Source organism: Chrysochloris asiatica, unplaced genomic scaffold (genome assembly GCF_000296735.1).
Source record: "Chrysochloris asiatica unplaced genomic scaffold, ChrAsi1.0 scaffold00049, whole genome shotgun sequence".
Taxonomy (NCBI): Eukaryota; Metazoa; Chordata; class Mammalia; order Afrosoricida; family Chrysochloridae; genus Chrysochloris; species Chrysochloris asiatica.
This window is the reverse complement of record NW_006408567.1, coordinates 9,181,243-9,202,696: the sequence shown is the minus strand read 5'-3', so window position 1 is coordinate 9,202,696 and position 21,454 is coordinate 9,181,243. Positions and strand designations below refer to the sequence as shown.

The 21,454-nt window shown below is 42.6% G+C and overlaps 1 protein-coding gene across 2 annotated transcripts in view; it reads right to left on the bottom strand.

The window, feature by feature from the left end:
• Positions 1 to 4,072: 4,072 nt before the first annotated feature.
• The window catches only part of EVA1C (eva-1 homolog C (C. elegans)), a 163,549-nt gene continuing 146,167 nt past the window's right edge, over positions 4,073 to 21,454 (bottom strand). For both annotated transcript variants that reach the window (XM_006862528.1, XM_006862529.1), the window contains exons 7-8: positions 19,852 to 19,941; positions 4,073 to 4,660 (exon numbers count right to left, since the gene is read on the bottom strand). In XM_006862528.1, coding sequence (XP_006862590.1) covers positions 4,284 to 4,660; positions 19,852 to 19,941 — 467 coding nt within the window. In that variant the 3' untranslated portion in view covers positions 4,073 to 4,283. The remainder of the gene's footprint in view (positions 4,661 to 19,851; positions 19,942 to 21,454) is intronic.

The window sequence follows — 21,454 nt, the reverse complement described above, 5'->3', positions numbered from 1 at the left end:
TCCATTGAGGCTCCATTGTGACATTGTACCAGCAGTGGGGTGGACAGGGACTGACACATAATTCCAAGTTCACATCTGATGTTTTAGGTCAGTTTCCTAAAACGAGAGAAGGATTGCTCTCAGGACAGGCCCCTGTGGGGAGTGATGGAGAAGGAGGTGATGGTGGTGGGCCAATCACAGCTGCCCCCTCTGGATGGTTTGTCATTGTTGACAAGTGCCGTTGAGTTAGTTCCGACGCATAGCCACCCTTTATAGGGTTTTTGAGGAGTGACTACGGAGCTTGAACCACCGATCTTGTGGTTCAAATCAACTTTGCAGTCTAGCACATTAACCCACAGCACTACGCTGGGGGATGGATAATCAGCCCAGTAAAGAGGGACTGGGGGCATCAACAGCACGAACGTTTGTGGGGTCAACTGTGGGGCTGTGCACAAGACTCCTCAGAAACCACTTGGTCCCTAGGGTGTGCAGATGATGCCAAGACACCCAGAGAGCAGAATTTTGCAGCAGACAGCTCAGATCTTGAAAGTCAGCCTCTGCAGCAAGTGACTGCTGTAATGACATGTGCAAACCTCCCACGGAGGGGTGGCCTGTTTACACAGGACTTCCGGGACTTCACGGTATGGAAGCTTCAGGGCCTCTGCAGCTTGAAGATGCAGAAAGTCCAAGTGTGCCCCATGCTGCTGGGCCTCAACTCGCCCACCGCTGAGCTTCCTCCAGCCGCTGCGCTCCGTCAGCACTCCCTCATCCAAATCTGCCTTGGTCATTTTTCCACCTGGGCTTTGTGCCCGTGCAAACATATTCTCAGCAGGACCCCACAGGCTCCTTTCATTCTTCTTTGGGACTCAGAAAATGCAAATATACAACTCACTGTATTTGCACAGTTCCAAGACTTACCCTCTCAGTGGGTCCTTGAGCCTTGGCAGGCCTGTCTCCCAGATGCCCCTGCATGAGTCCTGGGATGGGTCTGTGTGTATGTGGTGGGTGAGTGGGTAGAGACTCATCAGGGAAAACCAATGTGAAATTCAAGAACTCCAGTGACTGAGGTCAGTGTGCTAACAACTCCTTCATGAGCTGCTGGAGTGAAACCACTTCAACCACTATGTCTTCTTAAACCTTGAGAAGACAGCCATCAGATTAACAGTATTTCTCTTCCTGGAGCTGGAGGAACAGCTGCTCAGGATTATAAACAGGGGTGGCAGAAAGCTGCTCTGGAGTTGGGGCAATATTAGAATGTTCCCTGCTGTACTCAGGGAATGAAAAGCCAACGACCCTCTTTGAATGGAACAAAATCCTCATGAAAGTGTTAGACAATGGAGCTATGTTGCTATTCATAAGTGCCTCCAAGTTGGTTCCGACTCTCAGCGACCAAGTCTAGGGATTCTGAGGAGCGGCTGGTGAGTTTGAACCACCGACCTTGTGGTTCAAAGTGACCTTATGGTTGAGTACTTTATCTTACAGCACCACACCAGGATTCCCATATGCTCCCTTTATTCTCTGCTGTGATCTAGAATTGATTTAGCTACAATGATAGATTTTAAGTGTGTCATCCATGATCCCGTAACCTCGTCATCATCCTCTGTATTACGAGCCAAAGTCCATATTGAACCCCATATTGACTCATCCTGCTGCTTTCCCCTCCTCCCACCATTACGCTGGCCACTGTAAGGGAAGGGGCACTTTGGAAGAGACAAAACCAAAGGCTGGGGAAAGGGGATGTCACCTCTGAGGAACCTTCATTCTCCCCTTCCCTCCACTGAATGGGAACTTTTCTGCAATTCTGCCACTTGGAGACACAAAAAGCACAGAATTTCTCAGAAACTCAGGCCATGGCTGCCATTTTGTGAGTTTTGGGCCAGGTGATGGAAGAGGTCTCCTCAGTCCACACCAACTCTACTCTGCTTTCTGCAGATGGGCCCTTCACCATCATGACCCAGGAGTCTGGAAGAGAAACATCTTCTCTGGTATCAATGTGCAGAACCCCCGAGGGAACAGCTATGTATTTCCTGATTGTGGCAAGGCTGGATTGCCTCCAACACTTTTCTTAGATTTGGGACTCATTGCTTAATCTGCAGGGAGTGCAGTAGCTCTGTAGGATAAGTACTGGACTGCTAACCACAAGGTTGGCAGCTTGAGCCCACCACCGCTCAAGGAAGAAAGATAAGGCTTTCTGCTCCTGTGGTGATTTCCAGACTCTGAAACCATATACAGGGTCGTTATGAGTCAACTGACAATGCCAACAATGCCAACACTTGACCTGTCTGACCTCCGCTTCCTCAGCCAAAATGTGGAGTCCACATTTGCCTGGGTTGCACAACTAATGTGCTGATTACATAAGCTAAGACCAAGAGGGCGCCTTCCATAGTAAGCATTCCCAATAGGTGCAACATGAGCTTGTCTATTCTCTCAGTCCTAAACCTGTTGTCATCAAATCAAATTCATCTCATAGTGACCCCATGTGTGTCAGAGTAGAACTGTGCCCCATAGAGTTTTCAGTGGCTGTTGTTTTTAAAAAGGAGATCACCAGGTCTTTCTTCCAAGGCACTCTGGTTGTATTTAATCTGTCAACTTTTCAGTTAACAGCCAAGTATGTTAACTCTATGCACCACCCAGGGACGTCTCTCTCAGCTCCACTGGGGCAAAATAAGGAAAGAAAATATTCTTTTCTTGCTCTGCTCCATGGCTAAGAGCCTCCTGTCTTCCAAAGGAGAGTCTCCTGAGTTCTCCTACAGGAAGGCTTATTCACCTTGATTCCTTTCTCTCACTGTCATACCAGCTTCCTCCCCTCAATACGGACCAACCCATCTCTTGCAACTATTTGAAAGATGTTGTTATTGTTGTTGTCAAGTGCCGTCGAGTTGGTTCTGACTCATAGTGACCGTGTATAGGGTTTCTGAGGAGCAACTGGTGAGTTTGAAGTTTTGCTTTTCCTACAGCGCCACACCATGACTCCTCTCAGTCCTTGCCCATGTGAATGCTGGATGACCGGGTTCATTGCTTTTATTAGCAGAATGTTTGCATTTTGGAACTCTAAACCAGAATTTGGGAATTTTTTTTTCTGTAAAGGGCTTGTTGTTGCTATGTGCCGTGGAGTCGGTTCCGACTCATAGCGACCCTATACAGGGTTTCCGAGGCTGTAAATCTTTACGGGAGCAGAAAGCCTCATCTTTCTCCTGTGGAGCAGCTGGTAGTTTCGAACTGCTGACCTTGTGGTTCACAGCCCAGTTTGTAACCACTACACTACCAGAGCTCCTTTGTAAAGGGCTAGAGACTACATATTTTAGGCTTTGTGGATCATACTTTACATGTAGTAACAATTAGCAACCAGATTCAGCTTATTGTCTGTTTTTGTATCATTCTGGAGCGAAGAATGCTTTTTACATTTTAAACTGCTTAATAAAAATTAAAATGTAAAAAAGAAGAATGTATGCATTGTTATTTATAAAAATTAAATCAAATTAAAGTGTCAGTGTTTAGAATACAGTTTTACTGGAACCCAGCCATTCCTATTTGCTTCCATATTGTCTATGACTGCTTCCACTGTACAGAGTTGAATAGTTGTGAGAGAGACCATATGACCCACAAAGTCTAAAACATTTACCACCTGGCCCTTTAGAAAAAAAAGTTTGGTGACCCTGGCTCTAAATAATTAATGTTAGAGATAAAAATTCATCAACAGTGAACATGTAGTGTTTAAGCTCGTGTTTGTCATCTGAAGTGATAATTCCACAGGGATCTAGAGAGAGATACTGCTTACGGATGTGTACAATGTGGTTAATAGTACCATCTCATAAGGTTGTTGTGAGGAATACATAACTTGATGTATGAAAATCACTTGGAACAGTGCCTGGCATTGTAAGTACTCAATAAATTGGAACTTCAATTGTGTTCACGTATGCTAAAAGCCGTCCAATCAGTTCTGACACATAGGGACCCTGGCTAAGGTTTCTGAGGAGTGGCTATTGAGCTTGAACCTCTGATCTGAGGTTCAAATGACTTTGCAGTCCAGCTCATTAACCCACAGCACCACACCAAGACTCTGTGTTCGTGTGTAGGCATTAATTCAAATAAATACAGAAAATGATGGCTTCTTCCCTCCTAATTTATTTTGGAATGTGTTGTAAACGTTTGAAATGTCCATTTTAGTATCTTTCTGGCTTCACCAGTCTTAGATGACATGACAAATTCTCCTTCATAGAAGGTACAAGTGAAACAGAACAGGAGGGACATTCTGGATCCTTCTGTCTTCAGAAAACATGAACTCATCAAGCTGCACCTGGTTTTCAGTAGAACTGGCTCATGTTTCTTGGGAGTGAGCTGTCCAAACCACTGTTCATCCATATTTCCTGAATGATTTGCTCTCTGGGCTCAATCCTTTCTGCTAGCTCCGCAGCCTCTATGGAACTGTAGACAGGATACGAAGTCCTACAAAACCCCGACAGCTCCCCTGGAAAATCTGAGTCTGAGGAGCCCTCCTCCTCCTCTCCATCCTCGCTGTCTTCCTCAGCCTTGTCACTCCCTGGCACCAGATGCTCCTTCCCCAGCTTTATCTCCCTTAAGTCCTTGGTGCAGGACACTCTGATGACCAGGGCACACAGTGTGAGGACCAAGCCGATGCAGACACTGGATACAAACAACAGGGCGGCTCTCTCAGGATGGGCTGCGGGAGGAAGAGAATATGTCAGGAGCTAGGTGGAGCTATCACTCTTCCCACAGACACAGGTGGCTGCCCAGCAAAACAAGACCACCGGAACCTCATTGAATATACATGCCCTTTGATTTTTAAAAAAAGTTTTGTTCTTTTTTTCTGTTAGTAGTACAATTATTAGCTGAACAAATGATAAAGAATAAAGGTTACATTTACCAGTCTCTTTAAGCACGAAGTATGATCATGTTAGTGAATTCTAGCCAATACGATACAAGCAGAAGTGACATTAGGCAACTTTGTGCACTGTAATAGTTAGGATTCTGTGTCAACTTGATTAGGCCAGATTCTCCATTGGTTTAGCTGTGATGTTGACATGTGCTTATACCCACAGTGATGAACCTAATGCAGGTGTGGTGGTGGTGGTGTGCTGTGGAGTTGGTTTCGACTCAGAGACCCTGCATAGGATTTCTGAGGCTATAAATCTTTAAAAGATGAACAGAAAGCCTCATCTTTCTCCTGCAGAATAGCTGGTAGTTTTGAACTGCTGATAGTTAACTCTATGATTAGTGGCTAAGAGCAGTTGAAGAGATTCTTCTTTGAGGGTGTGGTCTGCTCCCAATAGAATGGACACAGGGGAAAGGCTCTCTCTCTCTCAACATATATGTGTGTGTGTGTGTTTCACTGGTTTTGCTTCTATAGAAAACCCAGCCTAATGCATGCACATTTCCCTTCCCCCCCATTTTACCATTTATTTTCATGTATATGTTCTTTTTTGCCTTTCCTTCACTCAGTTAATATATGTCTTCCTTTTAGTTAGTGATTTTTCCCTCCCTTTGAGGATATGCAGCCAATATATGTATGCATATAAGAGGACTAAGAGCAAAAGGACTCAGGAGTTAGATTCTCTGAGTTAAACTCAGATCTGCCACTAGCTAGCTACATGATTTGGGGAAAGTTATTCAATCTCTTTCTGTGTCAGTTTCCTCATCTGTAGGATAAGCACTGGATTGTTAACCACAAGGTCAATGGTCCAAACCCACAAGTCATTCCTCAGAAACCCTGTAAAGGGTCACTATGAGTCTGAACTGACTCAATGACATTGAACACCACAACCACACTGGAAATGATAGAACTTTCCTCAAAGTTATTATGATAAAATGAGTTAATTCATATAAAGTTCCTAGAACACTCCCCGACACAGTGAAGTGCTAGCTATAATTAGTTGTAGATTATAAAGAATCCATTTATGAATCAAGTATATATGTGAATTTGAGTACTAATATCATCGTTAAGTTGTTACGTGCCTCCAAGTTGGTTCCAACTCATAGCACCCTGGTATAGGGTTTCTGAGGAGTAGCTTGTGAGTTTGGCAGTTTGTAATAATGAAGTCATTTGTTCACTTAATCATCTGATGTGGTCATCCTTCATTTTTGCAAAAACTGATTTTTGTGTACAACAACTTGGTCTTCAGAACCTAACCATTTCAGAGAGAAGTGGATACAAAGTGTTAGTAGAAATAAAAATAATGTCCTGGTGTGGCGCTGTGGGTTAAGGCACTGGACTGCAAAGTCAGTTTTAACTGCAGGGTTGGTGGTTCAAACTCACCAGCTACTCCTTGGAAACCCTATTGGGGTTTCGGAACTGACTTGATTGTACTTATCAACAACAGCAACCCCAGTCTTAATGCTTACAGATATTTAATCCTGTGTAGAAAGGGCTCTTACTATCCCCACTTTATGGCATGTTTGCACTCACACTCTGGGAAATGACATCCCAGGTACTTCCTTGTAATATAAATCAGGAATTGGCAAACTTCTTTAAATGCCAGATAGTAACTATTTTAGACTTTCTGGGCTATATGGTCCCTGTTATAAACACTTGACTATGTAGTAGGCAAGAGCAGTCACAGACAGAGTGAGCATGACTCTGTTTCAATAAAATTTATCGTCATAAACAGGAGCAAGCTGGATTTGGCCCATGGGCCTTAGTTTGCCAATCTCTGGTCCAGATGTTCAAGCTGAGGGCCAGAGAGGATGCAGCTGCCTGAGACCACTTGAACCCTTAAGGCAGAGCCAGGACTGAAACCCAGCTCCTTGAAGTGTATGAAGTTGGCACTCCCAGAGTTTGCTCAGTATATCTCAGCTTCATGGATCCTCTAGGCATGGTGCCTCCCTCTCACTTTAATGTTGTTGCTGTTAAGTGCCATCAGTCGGTCCTGACTCATAGTGACCCCATGTAGCGCTTCTGAGGAGTGAATGGTGAGTTTGAATCGCCAACCTTGTGGTTCAAACTGACCTCGAGGTCGAGTGTTTATCCTATGGTGCCACATCAGGTGAAAAATGAAGACCACTAACTTGCCACTTCTGTCCTTCCCCAGAATCCAGACTAGAGTTTAAAACCTCAAGATTTGTTCGGTTTCATGTACTGCCAAATGATCCAGTCTTGATGATCTGACGGAAGAGATCTAACTGGAGCACCTTATCTTCTTGTAACTCAAAACCTCCCCATTCAGCTACATTCACTTGCAGCTCAAGTCATCTGTGAAGTCGCTGGACTCAGGTATGTTTTCCTTTGTTGCAACCACCTCTACTGGCACAATCCCATTGCTTCTTTAAGAGAAAGAGGTCTTAACTCACGTTTATTTTGTCTGGCAGAAGGGAGAGGGCAGTGTCAGATTATTATGAGTGCTGTTTGGTGTACTATTAATAAAATATATTTTCCCTAAGAGTCCAAGTATTTTGAAGACTTGGTCAAATAGAGACATATTCTTTGGGAGGAGTCCTTGAGTGGCACAAATAGTTATGTGTTCTGCTGCTAACTGCAAGCCTGGAGGTTCGAATCCACCCAGGGGCATCTCAGAAGAAAGGTCTGAAGATCTACTTCTGAAAAATCAGTCATCTATCCAGACGTGCATGGGGTTACCATAAGTTAAAGTCAGTTTAGCCTTCGTGAGGGAATGAAGAGTTATTTCATTTCTGGAATATGTAATAAGATGGGTACTTAGGAAAGGAGCTCTGGTGACACAATGGTTAAAGTACTTGGTTGCTAACTGAATGATCAGTAGTTTGAGCCCATTATCAACTCCGTGGGAGAAAAGACCTGGCAACTGCTATCACAAAGACTGTTGTTGTTAAGTGCCGTTGAGTCGGTTCCAACTCATAGAAACCCTGTATAGGGTTTCCAAGGGGTGGCTGCTGAAACTGCCAACAATGTGATTCAAACTGATCTAGTGGTCCAGTGCTTATCCCACAGTGTCACACCAGGGCTCTGTATTTAATCAGGAATACTGACTACTGTGGAGTCCTGGTGTGGTACTGTGGGCTAATGCACTGGACTGCAAAGTCAGTTTGAACCACAAGGTTGGTGGTTCAAGTAGCACCAGCTGCTCCTTGGAAACCCTATACAGGGTCTCTATGGGTTGGAACCGACTCGAAGGCACTTAACAACAAACTACCCTATGGTGTAGTTCTACTCTTTCCTATGGAGTTTCTATGAGCCACAATTGACTCAACAGCACACAACAGGACTTGGGACAAAGTAATGAAACAATATTACAGTGTGATACTAAGACCGGAGGTTCTGATCTAAGGAACAGTGGGTTTCTCTTCTCCCCAGCTGCTGGGAATGGGCTCACCTCTTTTGATTTCATTCTGCCCTTGCATGCGGTCCCACCCCCGCTCCTGCCCCCACCGCCCAGCCACTATTCTCTCCAATTCCCCAGATCCTTGTGGGTATATGCTGTGGATTTTCAATGCAGCTAAAAGTCAACTCTTACTCCTTGGAGAACATAAATCTTAACCCTCCTCCCACTGGCTGCGTAGCCAGCACTTCCTAGAGTGCCAGCGAAAACATCAGGGATGGGGAAACAGAACTCCATGTGTTTAGCCTTCTCTAGACTCCTACTATTCAGTACCGGGTCAGGTCCAGGCAGAAAGAATTTAATCCTGATCAAGATTCTGAGGGGCAATCCTCTACCACAGCCTCCCTATTCGCTCCTTTCCCAAGGGGTCATCATAGAGATGCTGTAGGGGCCTTGGACATAAGATCTGACTCTGTTACCGACAAGCAGGTAATATGGACAATTTACCATGCTTTGCTTTTTCTCTTTTAAAGGGCTCTAGGTAAAACAGAATGAAACTGATTAATGGACTTCCACCACTGGTCTGTCAGTTTGTCATACTGTGGTGGCTTGCTTGTCACTGTGATGCTGGAAGCTATGTCACTGGTATTTAAGATACCTGCAGGGTTTTCCATGGTAGACAGGTTTCAGCTGAGCTTCCAGACTAAGACTAGGAAGAGAGACAGGCAGACTACTTCTGAACATTTAGCCACTGAAAAACATTATTAATAGTAGTGGAACACTGTCAGATAGCAACAAAATATTGAATATTGAAATATTATAAATACCACCAGACAGGAGTTCTGGTAGCGCAGTGGTTACAAGTTGGGCTGCTAATCTCAAGGTCAGCAGTTTGAAACCACCAGCTGTTCCATGGGAGAAAGATGAGGCTTTCGGCTCCTGTAAAGATGTATAGCCTCAGAAACCCAATACAGGGTCACTATGAGTCGGAACCCACTCCATGGCACATATCCACCACCACCCACCACCATCTTGAAATATAATGCTGTCTGTGATAGGCTAATATCCATATGCCTACAAGGAAGACTAGTTAATACCATTATTATTCAAATTTATGCACCAACCACTAAAGCCAGTCATGGTGAAATTGAAGAATTCTACTAACTTCTTCAGGCTGAAACTGATTAAACATGCAATAAAGATGTATTGATAATTACTGGTAATTTATAATTACTGGCGATTGTAATGTAAAGGTTGGAAATAAAAAGGGAGGCTCAGTAGTTGGAACATATGGCCTTGGTGATAGAAATGGTGTTGGAGATCACGTGATAGAGTTTTGCAAGACAAATGACTTATTTGTTACAAATACTTTTTTTAAAAAACAACATAATAGATGACTATAAACATGGGCTTCACCAGATGGAATACACAGCAATCAAATTGACTACATCTTTGGGAAAAGACAGTGGGAAAACTTCAGATCATCAGCCAAAACAAGGCCAGAGGCAGACTGTGGAACAGACCATCAATTGCTCATATGCAAGTTCAGGCTGAAGCTGAGAAAAATTAAAACAAGTCCATGAAGGCAAAATATGACCTTGAACATATCCCATCTGAATTTAGAGAATATAGCACGAAAAGATTTGATGCACTAGACACTAATGACTGAAACACCAGAAGACTTGTGGGATGGCATCAAGAACATCATACAGGAAGAAAGCCAAATGTCATTAAGAAGACATTAGGAAAGACGGAAAAGTCCAAAATGAATGTCAAAAGAGACTCTGAAACTTGGCACTCCAGTGTAAAGCAAATGGAAGAAATGAGGAGGTAAAAGGACTGAACAGAAAATTTCAAAGGGCAGCTTGAGCAGCCCAAGTCAAGTATTAATAATGAATTGTGCAAAGATCTGGAGTTAGAAAACCAAAAGGGAAGAACATGCTCAGCATTTCTCAAGCTGTAAGAACTGAAGAAAAAATCCAAGCCTCGATCTGCAAGATTGAAGGATTCTTTGGGGAAAATATTGAATGATGCAGAAAACATCAAAAGAAGATGGAAAGAATATAGAGTCACTGCACCGAAGGAAATGAGCAAAGAATATGGCTCCAGGAATTGATGGACTACAAACTGATGCAGCACTGGAAGCCCTCACTCATCTATGCAAAGACATTCGGAAAACAGCCTGACCAACGGACTGGAAGAAATCTGTATTTGTGCCCATTCCAAAGAGAGGTGACCTACTGAAATGCAGAAATCATTGAGCAATATCATTAATATCCCACGCAAGAAAAATTTTGCTAAATATAATTCAAAAACGGCTGCAACACTGATAGGGAACAGCCAGTGTTTCAAACTGGGTTCAGAAGAGGTCGTGGGACAGGGATATCATTGCTGATGTCAGATGGGTCTTGGATGAAAGCAGAAAATAGCAGAAAAATGTCTACCAGGAAGATGTTTGTGAACTATGCAAAGGCTTTTGATTCTGTGGATTGTGACAAGCTATGAAAAACATTAACAGAGAATGGATATTCCAGAAGACTTAATTGTGCGCATGAGGAACCTGTATATAGACCAAGAGGCATTTGGTTGAACAGAACAAGGGGACACTGAATGGTTTAAAATCAGGAAAGGTGTGTGCCAGGGTTGTATTATTTCATCATATTTAGTATGTATGTAGAGCAAATAATCTGAGAAGGTGGATTATATGAAGAAGAAAGTGGCATCAGGATCAGAGGAAGACTCATTAACAACCTGACATATGCAGATGATAAAACTTTGTCTACTGAAAGCAAATTGGACTTAAAATACTTAACGATGAAGATCAAAGACCACAGCTTTAAGTGTGGGTTGCACCTCAATGTATAAAAAATAAAAATCCCCACCAGTAGACCAATAAATAACACGATATATAAATGGAGAAAAGATTAAATTTGTCAAAGACTTCAGTTTGCTTGGATCCACCATCAACACTCACGGAAGCAGCAGTCAAGAAACCAAGTGACGATTGCATTAGGCAGACCTGCTGCACAAGACCTCATCAAAGTGTTCAAGAGCAAAGATGTCAGTTTGAGGATTAAGGTGCACTTGACCTAAGCCATGGCAATTTCAACAGCGTCATATACATGTGAATGTTGGACAAAAAATAAGGAAGACCATAGAAGAATTGATGCATTTGAGTTATTAAAAGTACCATGGATTGCCAAAAGATCTAAGAAATTTGTGTTGGAAGAAGTATTGCCAGAATGCTCCCTAGAAGCCAGGATAGCCAGACTTTGTCTCTTTTACTTCGGACATGTTATCAGGAGGCACTAGTCCCTGGAGAAGGGCATGATGCTTGGTAAAGTCAGTGAAAAAGAGGAACATTCCCAAGGAGATGGATTGGTACAGTGGCAGCAGCCGTGGGTTCAAGCATAGCGATAACTGTGAGTATGATGCAGGACCGACCAGGCAGTATTTCATTATGTTGTGCAGAAAGTTTCTATGAGTTGGCACAGACTTGATGGCACCTAACAACAACAAAAACAACAACAACAAATCATAATCCTTAAAAGATTAATGGAGACAGAAACAGTTTAGCTTCAACTGCTAGACTAAAGGTTAACGGTCTTAACATACCCAGCAATCTGCTATCAAGCAGTCCTGCTCTGTAACACATGAGTTTGAATATACTCATGGCAATTAGCAACAACAATCATAATCCTTAGGGCATGAACACACCCCTACATTGGTCTGTACAAGGCTCTCTTTTATGCTTACTTAATTAGTTACTTATCATAGTGTATTAAACGCCTGGGCCCCACCACCACATGGAAGTTAGGGTCTGATAACAACCCAAGTCTAAGCCATGATTCCCATCAACGTCATTGCCACCTGAATTCCATGTTGCTCTTTCCTTTTTATATAGTTCACTGCATCTCCATTTGCTCCTAAGAAATGTCTTAAAAGGTTATATATAACATTACAGATAAGGAGCCCCGGTGGCATAACAGTTATGTACTCAGCTGTTAACTGAAAAGCTGACAGTTCAGATTTACCCAGCAGAAAGACCTGGCAAATAATGGTTGTTGTTGTTGTTAAGTGTTGACGAGTGGTTCTGACTCATAGCAACTCTGTATAGGGTTTCTGAGGAGTGGCTGGTGAGTGTGAATTGCCGATCTTGTGGTTCAAACTGACCTTGGGGTCCAGTGCTTATCCTACAGCGGTGCCACAACAATCTAGAAAACCCCATGGGGCAGTTCTACACTGTCACACTGGTTGCTATGAGTTGGAATTGACTTGATGGTACCCAACAACAACATTACAGATAATGTTTGGGACCTTGATTTTTAACTCTTAATATTAATTCTACTCAAACATTTATCTACACTGAATAGATGCATGCATCCACTGTAGTTCATTCATTTTGAGTGCTGTATAATATTCCATTCGTTTGCCTATGCCACAGTTACTAACTCGCTCTATAGTTGATGGGCAGTTGGGCTGTTGCCAGACTTCTCCTATTGTGGACACTGTATCCATGAAAGTTCTTTTACATGCCCTGGTGTACATGTGAAAACATCGTTGTTGGGTACTAACCCAAGAAGCTGATGCATGATTCTTAGGACTTATGAATTTCGATTCAGGAAATAAGGCTGAAGTTTTCCAAAGATTTCTCAGTAGCACTAGTTACTGACAGATAAATGGGTTTACATTTGTATCTTATTATGGTCTTGATTTACATTTCCTGGATCACAAATTACTTGTGCATCTCTTCACATATTTATATATTTCTTCTTCCCAAAATACTAGTTCATGCCACCCATTTTCTTTATTGGGCTATTTGTGCTTTTCCTCTTATGTACAAAAATATGCATATTTTCTATATATTCTTGATAGTAATCCTTCGATAGCATATATATTTTGTATATCATCTCCTGGTGAGAGCTTAAATTTTCACTTTCATTAATGAGCTCACAAGGTTGGCAATTCAAACCCACAAGCTGCTCCTTAGAAACCCTTTACAGGATCCTCACTAGGAATTGGAACTGACTCGATGGCATTTAACAGCAACAACAATACTGTGTCTTTAGACCTAGATTGGCGATGTGCCGTGCAGTTAGTTCTGACTCATAGCAACCCTATGTAGGGTTTCAGAGGCTCTAAATTTTTTTTGTTTTCTTTTCTTTTTAAGTTTTTATTGTGAATTGAGTGAGAGTTTACAGGGCAGATCATCAGCTCCATATTCAACAAATCACACACTCTGTCTAGCCACAATGACCACAATCCCATCCATTGGCTATCTGTTAACATCAGTTAACAATATTTCTCTCTATTCATTTTATTCTCTCTATTCATCTATTCTCTTTGTTGTTGTTGTTTTTAAACACTCAGACATATATAATAATCTATACCACCAAAGGGCACATTCTGCAAGTCTGCTCTCTGGCCGCCAGCTCCCAATCCCTCTCCTTTGATGAAACTAGAGTCCCCAGCTTCTCCCTCTCTCCATGTCCCTATCTTTGCCTCTATCCCTGGTGTCGCTGCCTTCCCAGATAAGGTCCCACATCCCACCCATGCTCCATTCCTCCAATGGTCCTAGGGTCCTTTGTTTCTGAACTATAAGATTAACCACTCCCCTGTTTTTGTTACAAAATTTCTACCTTTACAATTGTGACAGTCGCAATTAGTCACGATAACTATTACTCACTATTGAATCATTAGAATCTTATCCCCATCTCTTTTAACCAGACCCATCTAGACAAGATGAAAACTATTCAGTGGGGATTCTATCTTCCCACACACACTCTGAAACTAAACTCCCTCTTGAAAACTTGTAAGCCAGTCACTTCGTGCCTTTATTGCCCCCTCATTTTAGGTAGCTAATGTCTAAGTTGCCCGTCCCTATCTACTCTGTATACAAAAAGGGGGATAGCATTGATATTTTATGTGAAGACTCCTTCCCTCTCTGTTGGTACTTTACGCTACTACCTCATTGAATATAGGTCAAGTTCATCAAATTGTAGCAATTTACCCTCATTTCCTTTATCAAAAAAAATTTTTTTTAATTTTTTACTTCCTGTACTCGAGTTCTGATTATCAAGCCATCGAGGCTAGGTCAAATGGGTACTATTTTCAAGTTTGGGTGTTCTTCTGCATCTCCCCTCACTTCATATCAGCTGGATGCTACACTCTTAGCTCTAGCCCTCTGTGGCTATGTCCTTGTCCATGGGCTCAGGTGTCCCCATGTCTCATCACACTTTGGATCAACCAGAGGTTATAAATCTTTATGAGACTAGAAAGCCTCATCTTTCTCCCAGGGAACTGCTGGTACTTCTCTGTAAAACAGGGATACTAATACTGCTCTTTCCCATCTTTCCTGCCTCCACATTGACCCTGAATTCTCTCTTGCCCCTTTCAACCCATGTTTCCCACTGTGGCCACTGTATTCATTTTATCTCTCTTTCTGCCTGTAGCCTATGAGGCTCTTAAAAATAGGGATAATGCTTTTCCCTATGCTTTCTTAAACATTTAGAACGTTGTTGTTTCTGTTAGTTGCCATTGAATCAATTCCAGCTTATGGTGAATTCATGTGTGTAGAATAGAACTCCTCCATTTGGTTTCTATTGTGACCTTTTGGAAACAGATCACCAGACATGTCTTGCAAAGTGCCCTTGGGAGAGTTTGAACCATCAACTTTTCAGCAAGTAGTGGAGTGTTTAACCATTTGTGCCACCCAAGGGATTCTTTATTGTGATCGTTATTGGATCATATCATGGCCCTGCTTAATATCCATAAGTGGCTCTGCTTCTGTCCTGAGGCAACAATCACATCCTGACCATTGCCTATGAAGCTGGCTTTGACCCAGTTATTGTTACTCTTTGCATCATCATCTCCAAACAGTCTTTCCTTTACTCTCTACTCTGCGGCAACACAGCGGGCTTCCTTCTGGATGCCAGATGGCTTGGTGCTTTAACATGTGCTTTGTATTTGTGGGGTGAAAAGCCTGGGATGCTCTTATCCCCTTGTCACTCTTCATGTAGCCGTCTGTATCTCACCCCTCAGTCCAGGCCAGTCCCACTGTCATCATCGTTGTTGTTGTTAGATGTCATTGAGTCGGTTCTGACTCATAGTAACACTATACACAACAGAACAAAATACTGAGTGGTCTTGCGCCAGCCTCATAATCGTTGTTAAACTTGAGTCCTTTGCTTTTGCCACTGAGCCAATCCATCCCATTGGGGGTCTTCCTCTTTTTCACAGACCCTCCACTTTACTAAGCATGGCGTCCTTCTCCAGGGTCTGGTCTCTCCTGCTAATATGTCCCAAGTATAAAAGATGAAGTCTCTCCATCCTGGCTTCTAAGGAGCATTCGGTTGTACTTCTCCCAACTCAGATTTATTTGTTATTCTGGCAGTCCATGATACTTTTAATATTCTTCTCCAACACCCTAACTCAAATGCATTAACTCTTCTATCATTTTCCTTATGCATTGTCCAACTTTCACATGCATATGACGCTATTGAAAATGCCATGGTTTGGGTCAGGTAAACCTTAATCTTCATACTGATAGCTTTGCTCTTCAACACTTTAAAAAGGTCATGTGCAGCAGATTTGCTCTCGCAATACATCATTTAGTCTCTTGACTGTTGCTTCCATTAGTGTAGATTTTGGATCCAATTGTTGTTGTTGTTGTTAAGTGCCATCGAGTCGATTCTAACTCATAGTGACCCTGTATAGGGTTTCCAAGGAGCAGCTGGTGAGCTTGAATCACCAACGTTGCAGTTCAAGCAACTTTGCAGTCTGACACATTAGCCCACAGCGCCACACCAGGACTCAGTAGTCTCATGTTATTGTTGTTAAGTGCCGTCAGTTGGTTCCAATAGTGACTCTTTTTAGGGTTTCTGAGGAACAGCTGGGTTTGAACTGATGACCTTGTGGTTCACAGTCCCATGTTTATCCTGTAGAGTCACACCTAGAGCCCAGTAGTCTCATATCATCTTAAATGTCTCCTTCAAAGCATAACTTACAATTGTCATTAAATTTTTAAGAGTGTTTAACTTCTTCTCTCTCCAATGTAAGCTCTGTGAGGGCAGGGGCTGGATTTGCTCTGCTCTTTATGAATCTCCAGTGCCTTGTACTGTCTCTGGGCTATAGGAGGTGCCACAAAGATATTTGCTGAATTAATAAAAGGAGGAGATATTATGGTATTGGGCTTGGTTCTCTTTAATCTTCTCTCTTCTTTCCCGTCCTGGCAGCTGGGGGTTTGCATTCCACCGCCAGGAGAGCTTCTCACTTATCAAACAGACCCCAAGTGGCTCTTGGCTCAGCTGTGCCTTGACCAAGTGGTCACTCTCCAGGTTATGTTTGCATTAACTCCATGACAATACAGCGATCAAAGTTGGAGAACACAGGCAACCCTTGACAAGCCTATTGGAATGAGACATCCTCATCATCTGAGCTGACTTGTGTAAATTTACAGACCCAAAAGAGTTTAGTTAGATGGAACCTTAGAGGTCAGCTGACACAAGTCCCTTGTTCAAGTCACCACTTGGTGGGGACTCCAAACTGTATCTAAGTCCCTGTTCAAAGTCACCAGTTGGTGGGGACTCCAAGCTCAGGCCAGGGCTCCCTCCACAACACCAAGCTTTATACTAAAGTCATGCCATCTGTTTTCTAGAATCAAGTTGACCTCTTTATGCTTTTGTGACACCTTTTTCTATGACACATTCTGAAAAAAATTTAAAAAAAATGAAGGTGCTAGTCTCCTTGTGTTTAAACAGATTCTCCACATTTTTTTTTGAAGTTGGGATGCTAACAGTATATGTGTGTGTTCATGTTGTTGGTGGTTTCTTTTTGGAATATTTTATATTGATTGCATTCTTCTTTTTTCTTATACAACCAATATCATTTTATTGATTAATGTACTTGTTACGGTTAAATTTAGCCTTTGTTCATCACCAGCTAGAATGAAAGCCTTTCATTTCATCAGTTTGTTATTGGGTATGCCTGATGGAGCTTCAGAATGGTGGTCAGTAGCCTTTAAGACCTGTTCCAACCATTAGATCCCAGGTCTGTGGCTGCTACAAGCCTTAGCTCAAAAGTATTGGCATCCAAGTAAGACGCCGAGAGGCCCAGGCAAGGGTTCTACCTGCTGGGCACTGCCATGTTGGCAGAATCCAGACAGCAGCAGGGCTAGAGGTCCCTCCAGGTGAAAGCACAAAGTCTGACCACACTTAGGGATATGATAATAATTTAGCTTTTAATCACAGAACAAAGATTGGAGACCGTGGGAACTCGGAATTCAAACCTATGTGACAAGGTGACGCTGATTTCCCCACTAAAAGAGGATCATGTAACTCTGACTTGGAATGTGTTTTTATACTTCTATTTCAACGTGAGTTTGTCTGATAGCCTGCAGTTCTTGTCATCTCAAAGTTTTCCCTTTTGCATGCTACATCCCCAGCTCAGAAGCTGCAAACCTGTACCTTCTTCTCTTTCCCCTCTACCCGTGGCACACCCCAGAAGTTCACAGCAGGGTCTTCCAGAAGCCGAAAACACATATTTGTGATGGTCCCAAGGGGGCAAGGGCAGTGTCAAGGAATTAGGCGTCAAAAGACCAGCCTGCAGGCATATGTGAGGTACACATACAAAACCAGATGTCAGTAAAACAAAAATTAGAATTTGTTGTTGTAAGTTAACCATTTAGACAGTGCTGACTCAAGGCCATCTTATGTATAACAGAATGAAACACTGCCTGGACCTGTACCATCTCCATGATTCTTAGTATATTTGAGCCCATTCTTGTGACATTATGTACTGTTAATCCATCTGGTTGCGTTTCTTCTAAGACTGATTTTTTTGTTCTTCTAGAAGTCCACGGTATACTCAATATTTTTTGCTAACACCACAATTCAAAATGAGCTCTGGTAGCATAGTGGTTATGAATAGGGCTGCTAATCTCAAGGTCGGCAGTTTGAAACTACCAGTGGTTCCGTGGGAGAAAGATGAGATGGTCTGCTCTCAAAAAGATTTACAGCCTCGGAAACTCTGTGTAGGGTCACTATGAGTCAGAACCGACTCCACGGTACTTAACAACAACAACAACAGTTCAAATACGCCAGCTCTTCTTTTGCCTTCTTTTTTCATTGTCCAGCTTTCACATGCATATGAGGTCATTGGAAAGGCTATGGATTATGTCAGACTTAGTCATCAAAGTGACATCTTTCTTAATTTTGACAATGATCCGGGTGAGAATGAAAAACAGGAGGTGGAAATGGGGAGGTGATTGGAAAGAGAAGATCCCCAGAGGGAAGCCAGCCCCACACTCCTAACACTAGAAGGAGGACTCTGGATGTGGGGAGATGATAGAATGGAAGAGCACCCAAAACTGACCTGTCTATCTTGTGCATTGAGATAGCTCCTTAAGCCTTTATTCTCCTTTAAGGAGTAAGTCTCAAATAGTATTAGTGCCATATAGTATATTAATGTACATTTTACAAAAGATCTCAGAGGTCTTGTCTCTCTGAGTAGTCAGACATTGCTGGAACTTGCCGATGTAACCTGCTAAAATACAACCTGTCTTAAGAGGGTGGTGAAGAAAGATTGTGCGCACCCTCCTGTCCCTGAAGATCTGCAGCAGGGCCGTCTGCCTGTGAGTCTGGTGGCTCGGCTAATTAAAGAGGGCTGAGTCTGATTGATCCTTGTGGGGAAGATTAACAAGGGAAACCTTGGCAACCAGGAGACGTAACACTGGTGACTCAGAAAATCACTGCCTTCACAGGGCATGGCCTGCTTTGTTGACTAAGCCATCTCCTGGCTTATTTGTCTTCCAGTCAGGGGTGGAACTGAATTAAACCTATGCCCTTTCCAAATTTTAAAGCTGGCAAACGTATCCCTCAGATTTCTATTTTTCAAAGGTGAAAATTCTTATGGAGTTTGATTCCTAAATGCTGTTGTTATTGTTAAGTGCCCCTGAGTCAATTCTGACTCGTAGTGTCCCTCTACAGGGTTTCCAAGGAGTGGCTGGAGGGTTTGAAACACCAACCTTGTGGTTAGCAGTCCAGAGTTTATCCTACAGTGCCACGCCAGGACTCCAGCTGCCATCAAATTGGCTCCAACTAATGTCAACCCCATGCACAATGGAACAAAACACTGTCCGATCTTATACCGGTCTCATGATTGGCAGTGGATTGGACTGTTGGGATTCATAACATTTTCATTGGATGATTTGTTGGCAGTACATTAGCAGGGCTTTCTTAGTCTGTCTTAATCTGGAAGCTCTGCTGAAACCTGCCCAGCATCACAACAACATCTAGGTCTCCACTGATGAACAGGTAATGGCTGAGCATCAGATGCTTTGACCAGAAATTGAACCTGGGTCTCCCACATGGAAAGTGAGAATTCTATTTATGTCTCACACCTTCTAACTAGGCTGACCTTATGTGGTTCTCTGGTTGGTAGCCTGGTTGGAACTGTACTTAAATTCAAGGCTCTGTGATTCTTAGCTTGCATCAGTTTCTATGTCAAATTTAAAGTAGTTGTTCTTTATAATCTGAGCTTATCTGTTGTTATTAAATAGTACATTGGTTAATTAGACTTTAATAATTCTACTCACATTCTAGGAAGCTTCAATTCAACAACCTACCTCTGATGTGAGCAAATGCAGCCAGAGAGTTGCTAACAATGATTCCATCTTTCCTCAGAATCTTCGATTCACTTGGGTCAAAATTGGTACCTGTTTTGTAAAAAGGCAAGACCAATGAATACATCTGTTCACAGTACACCTGCCCTAAGGTACCCCTGCTGCTCCCAGACTGTCGTAATAAAAACAAGCCATAAAAATCAAACAAGTGGGCCTTGGATTAATTTATGGAAAACTAAAGAAGGAAAAATATTTAGTAAGTAATCTTTGAGAATAGTAAGTTATAAAAGAGATTTAGATATTCTAAAAAAAAAAGTTGATTACAATTTCAGGGCTGATTGCTAGCTGTCATTCATCTCCTCTACTGTAAAGGGGAACAAATTTATTTTCCCAAGCAAAGGCATCGTTGCCTCATCATGCCTCTTATTGTTAAGTGCCATCGAGTCACTTCCAATTCACAGTGACCCTGTATAGGGTTTCTGAGGAGTGGTTGGTAGGTTTGAATCATTGACCTTGTGGTTAACAGTCCAGTGCTTATCCTATTCTGTTGTTGTTGTTGTTAAGTGCCATCGAGTCGATTCTAACCCATAGTGACCCTGTATAGGGTTTCCAAGGAGCAGCTGGTGAGCTTGAATCACCAACGTTGCAGTTCAAGCAACTTTGCAGTCTGACACATTAGCCCACAGCGCCACACCAGGACTCAGTAGTCTCATGTTATTGTTGTTAAGTGCCGTCAGTTGGTTCCAATAGTGACTCTTTTTAGGGTTTCTGAGGAACAGCTGGGTTTGAACTGATGACCTTGTGGTTCACAGTCCCATGTTTATCCTGTAGAGTCACACCTAGAGCCCAGTAGTCTCATATCATCTTAAATGTCTCCTTCAAAGCATAACTTACAATTGTCATTAAATTTTTAAGAGTGTTTAACTTCTTCTCTCTCCAATGTAAGCTCTGTGAGGGCAGGGGCTGGATTTGCTCTGCTCTTTATGAATCTCCAGTGCCTTGTACTGTCTCTGGGCTATAGGAGGTGCCACAAAGATATTTGCTGAATTAATAAAAGGAGGAGATATTATGGTATTGGGCTTGGTTCTCTTTAATCTTCTCTCTTCTTTCCCGTCCTGGCAGCTGGGGGTTTGCATTCCACCGCCAGGAGAGCTTCTCACTTATCAAACAGACCCCAAGTGGCTCTTGGCTCAGCTGTGCCTTGACCAAGTGGTCACTCTCCAGGTTATGTTTGCATTAACTCCATGACAATACAGCGATCAAAGTTGGAGAACACAGGCAACCCTTGACAAGCCTATTGGAATGAGACATCCTCATCATCTGAGCTGACTTGTGTAAATTTACAGACCCAAAAGAGTTTAGTTAGATGGAACCTTAGAGGTCAGCTGACACAAGTCCCTTGTTCAAGTCACCACTTGGTGGGGACTCCAAACTGTATCTAAGTCCCTGTTCAAAGTCACCAGTTGGTGGGGACTCCAAGCTCAGGCCAGGGCTCCCTCCACAACACCAAGCTTTATACTAAAGTCATGCCATCTGTTTTCTAGAATCAAGTTGACCTCTTTATGCTTTTGTGACACCTTTTTCTATGACACATTCTGAAAAAAAT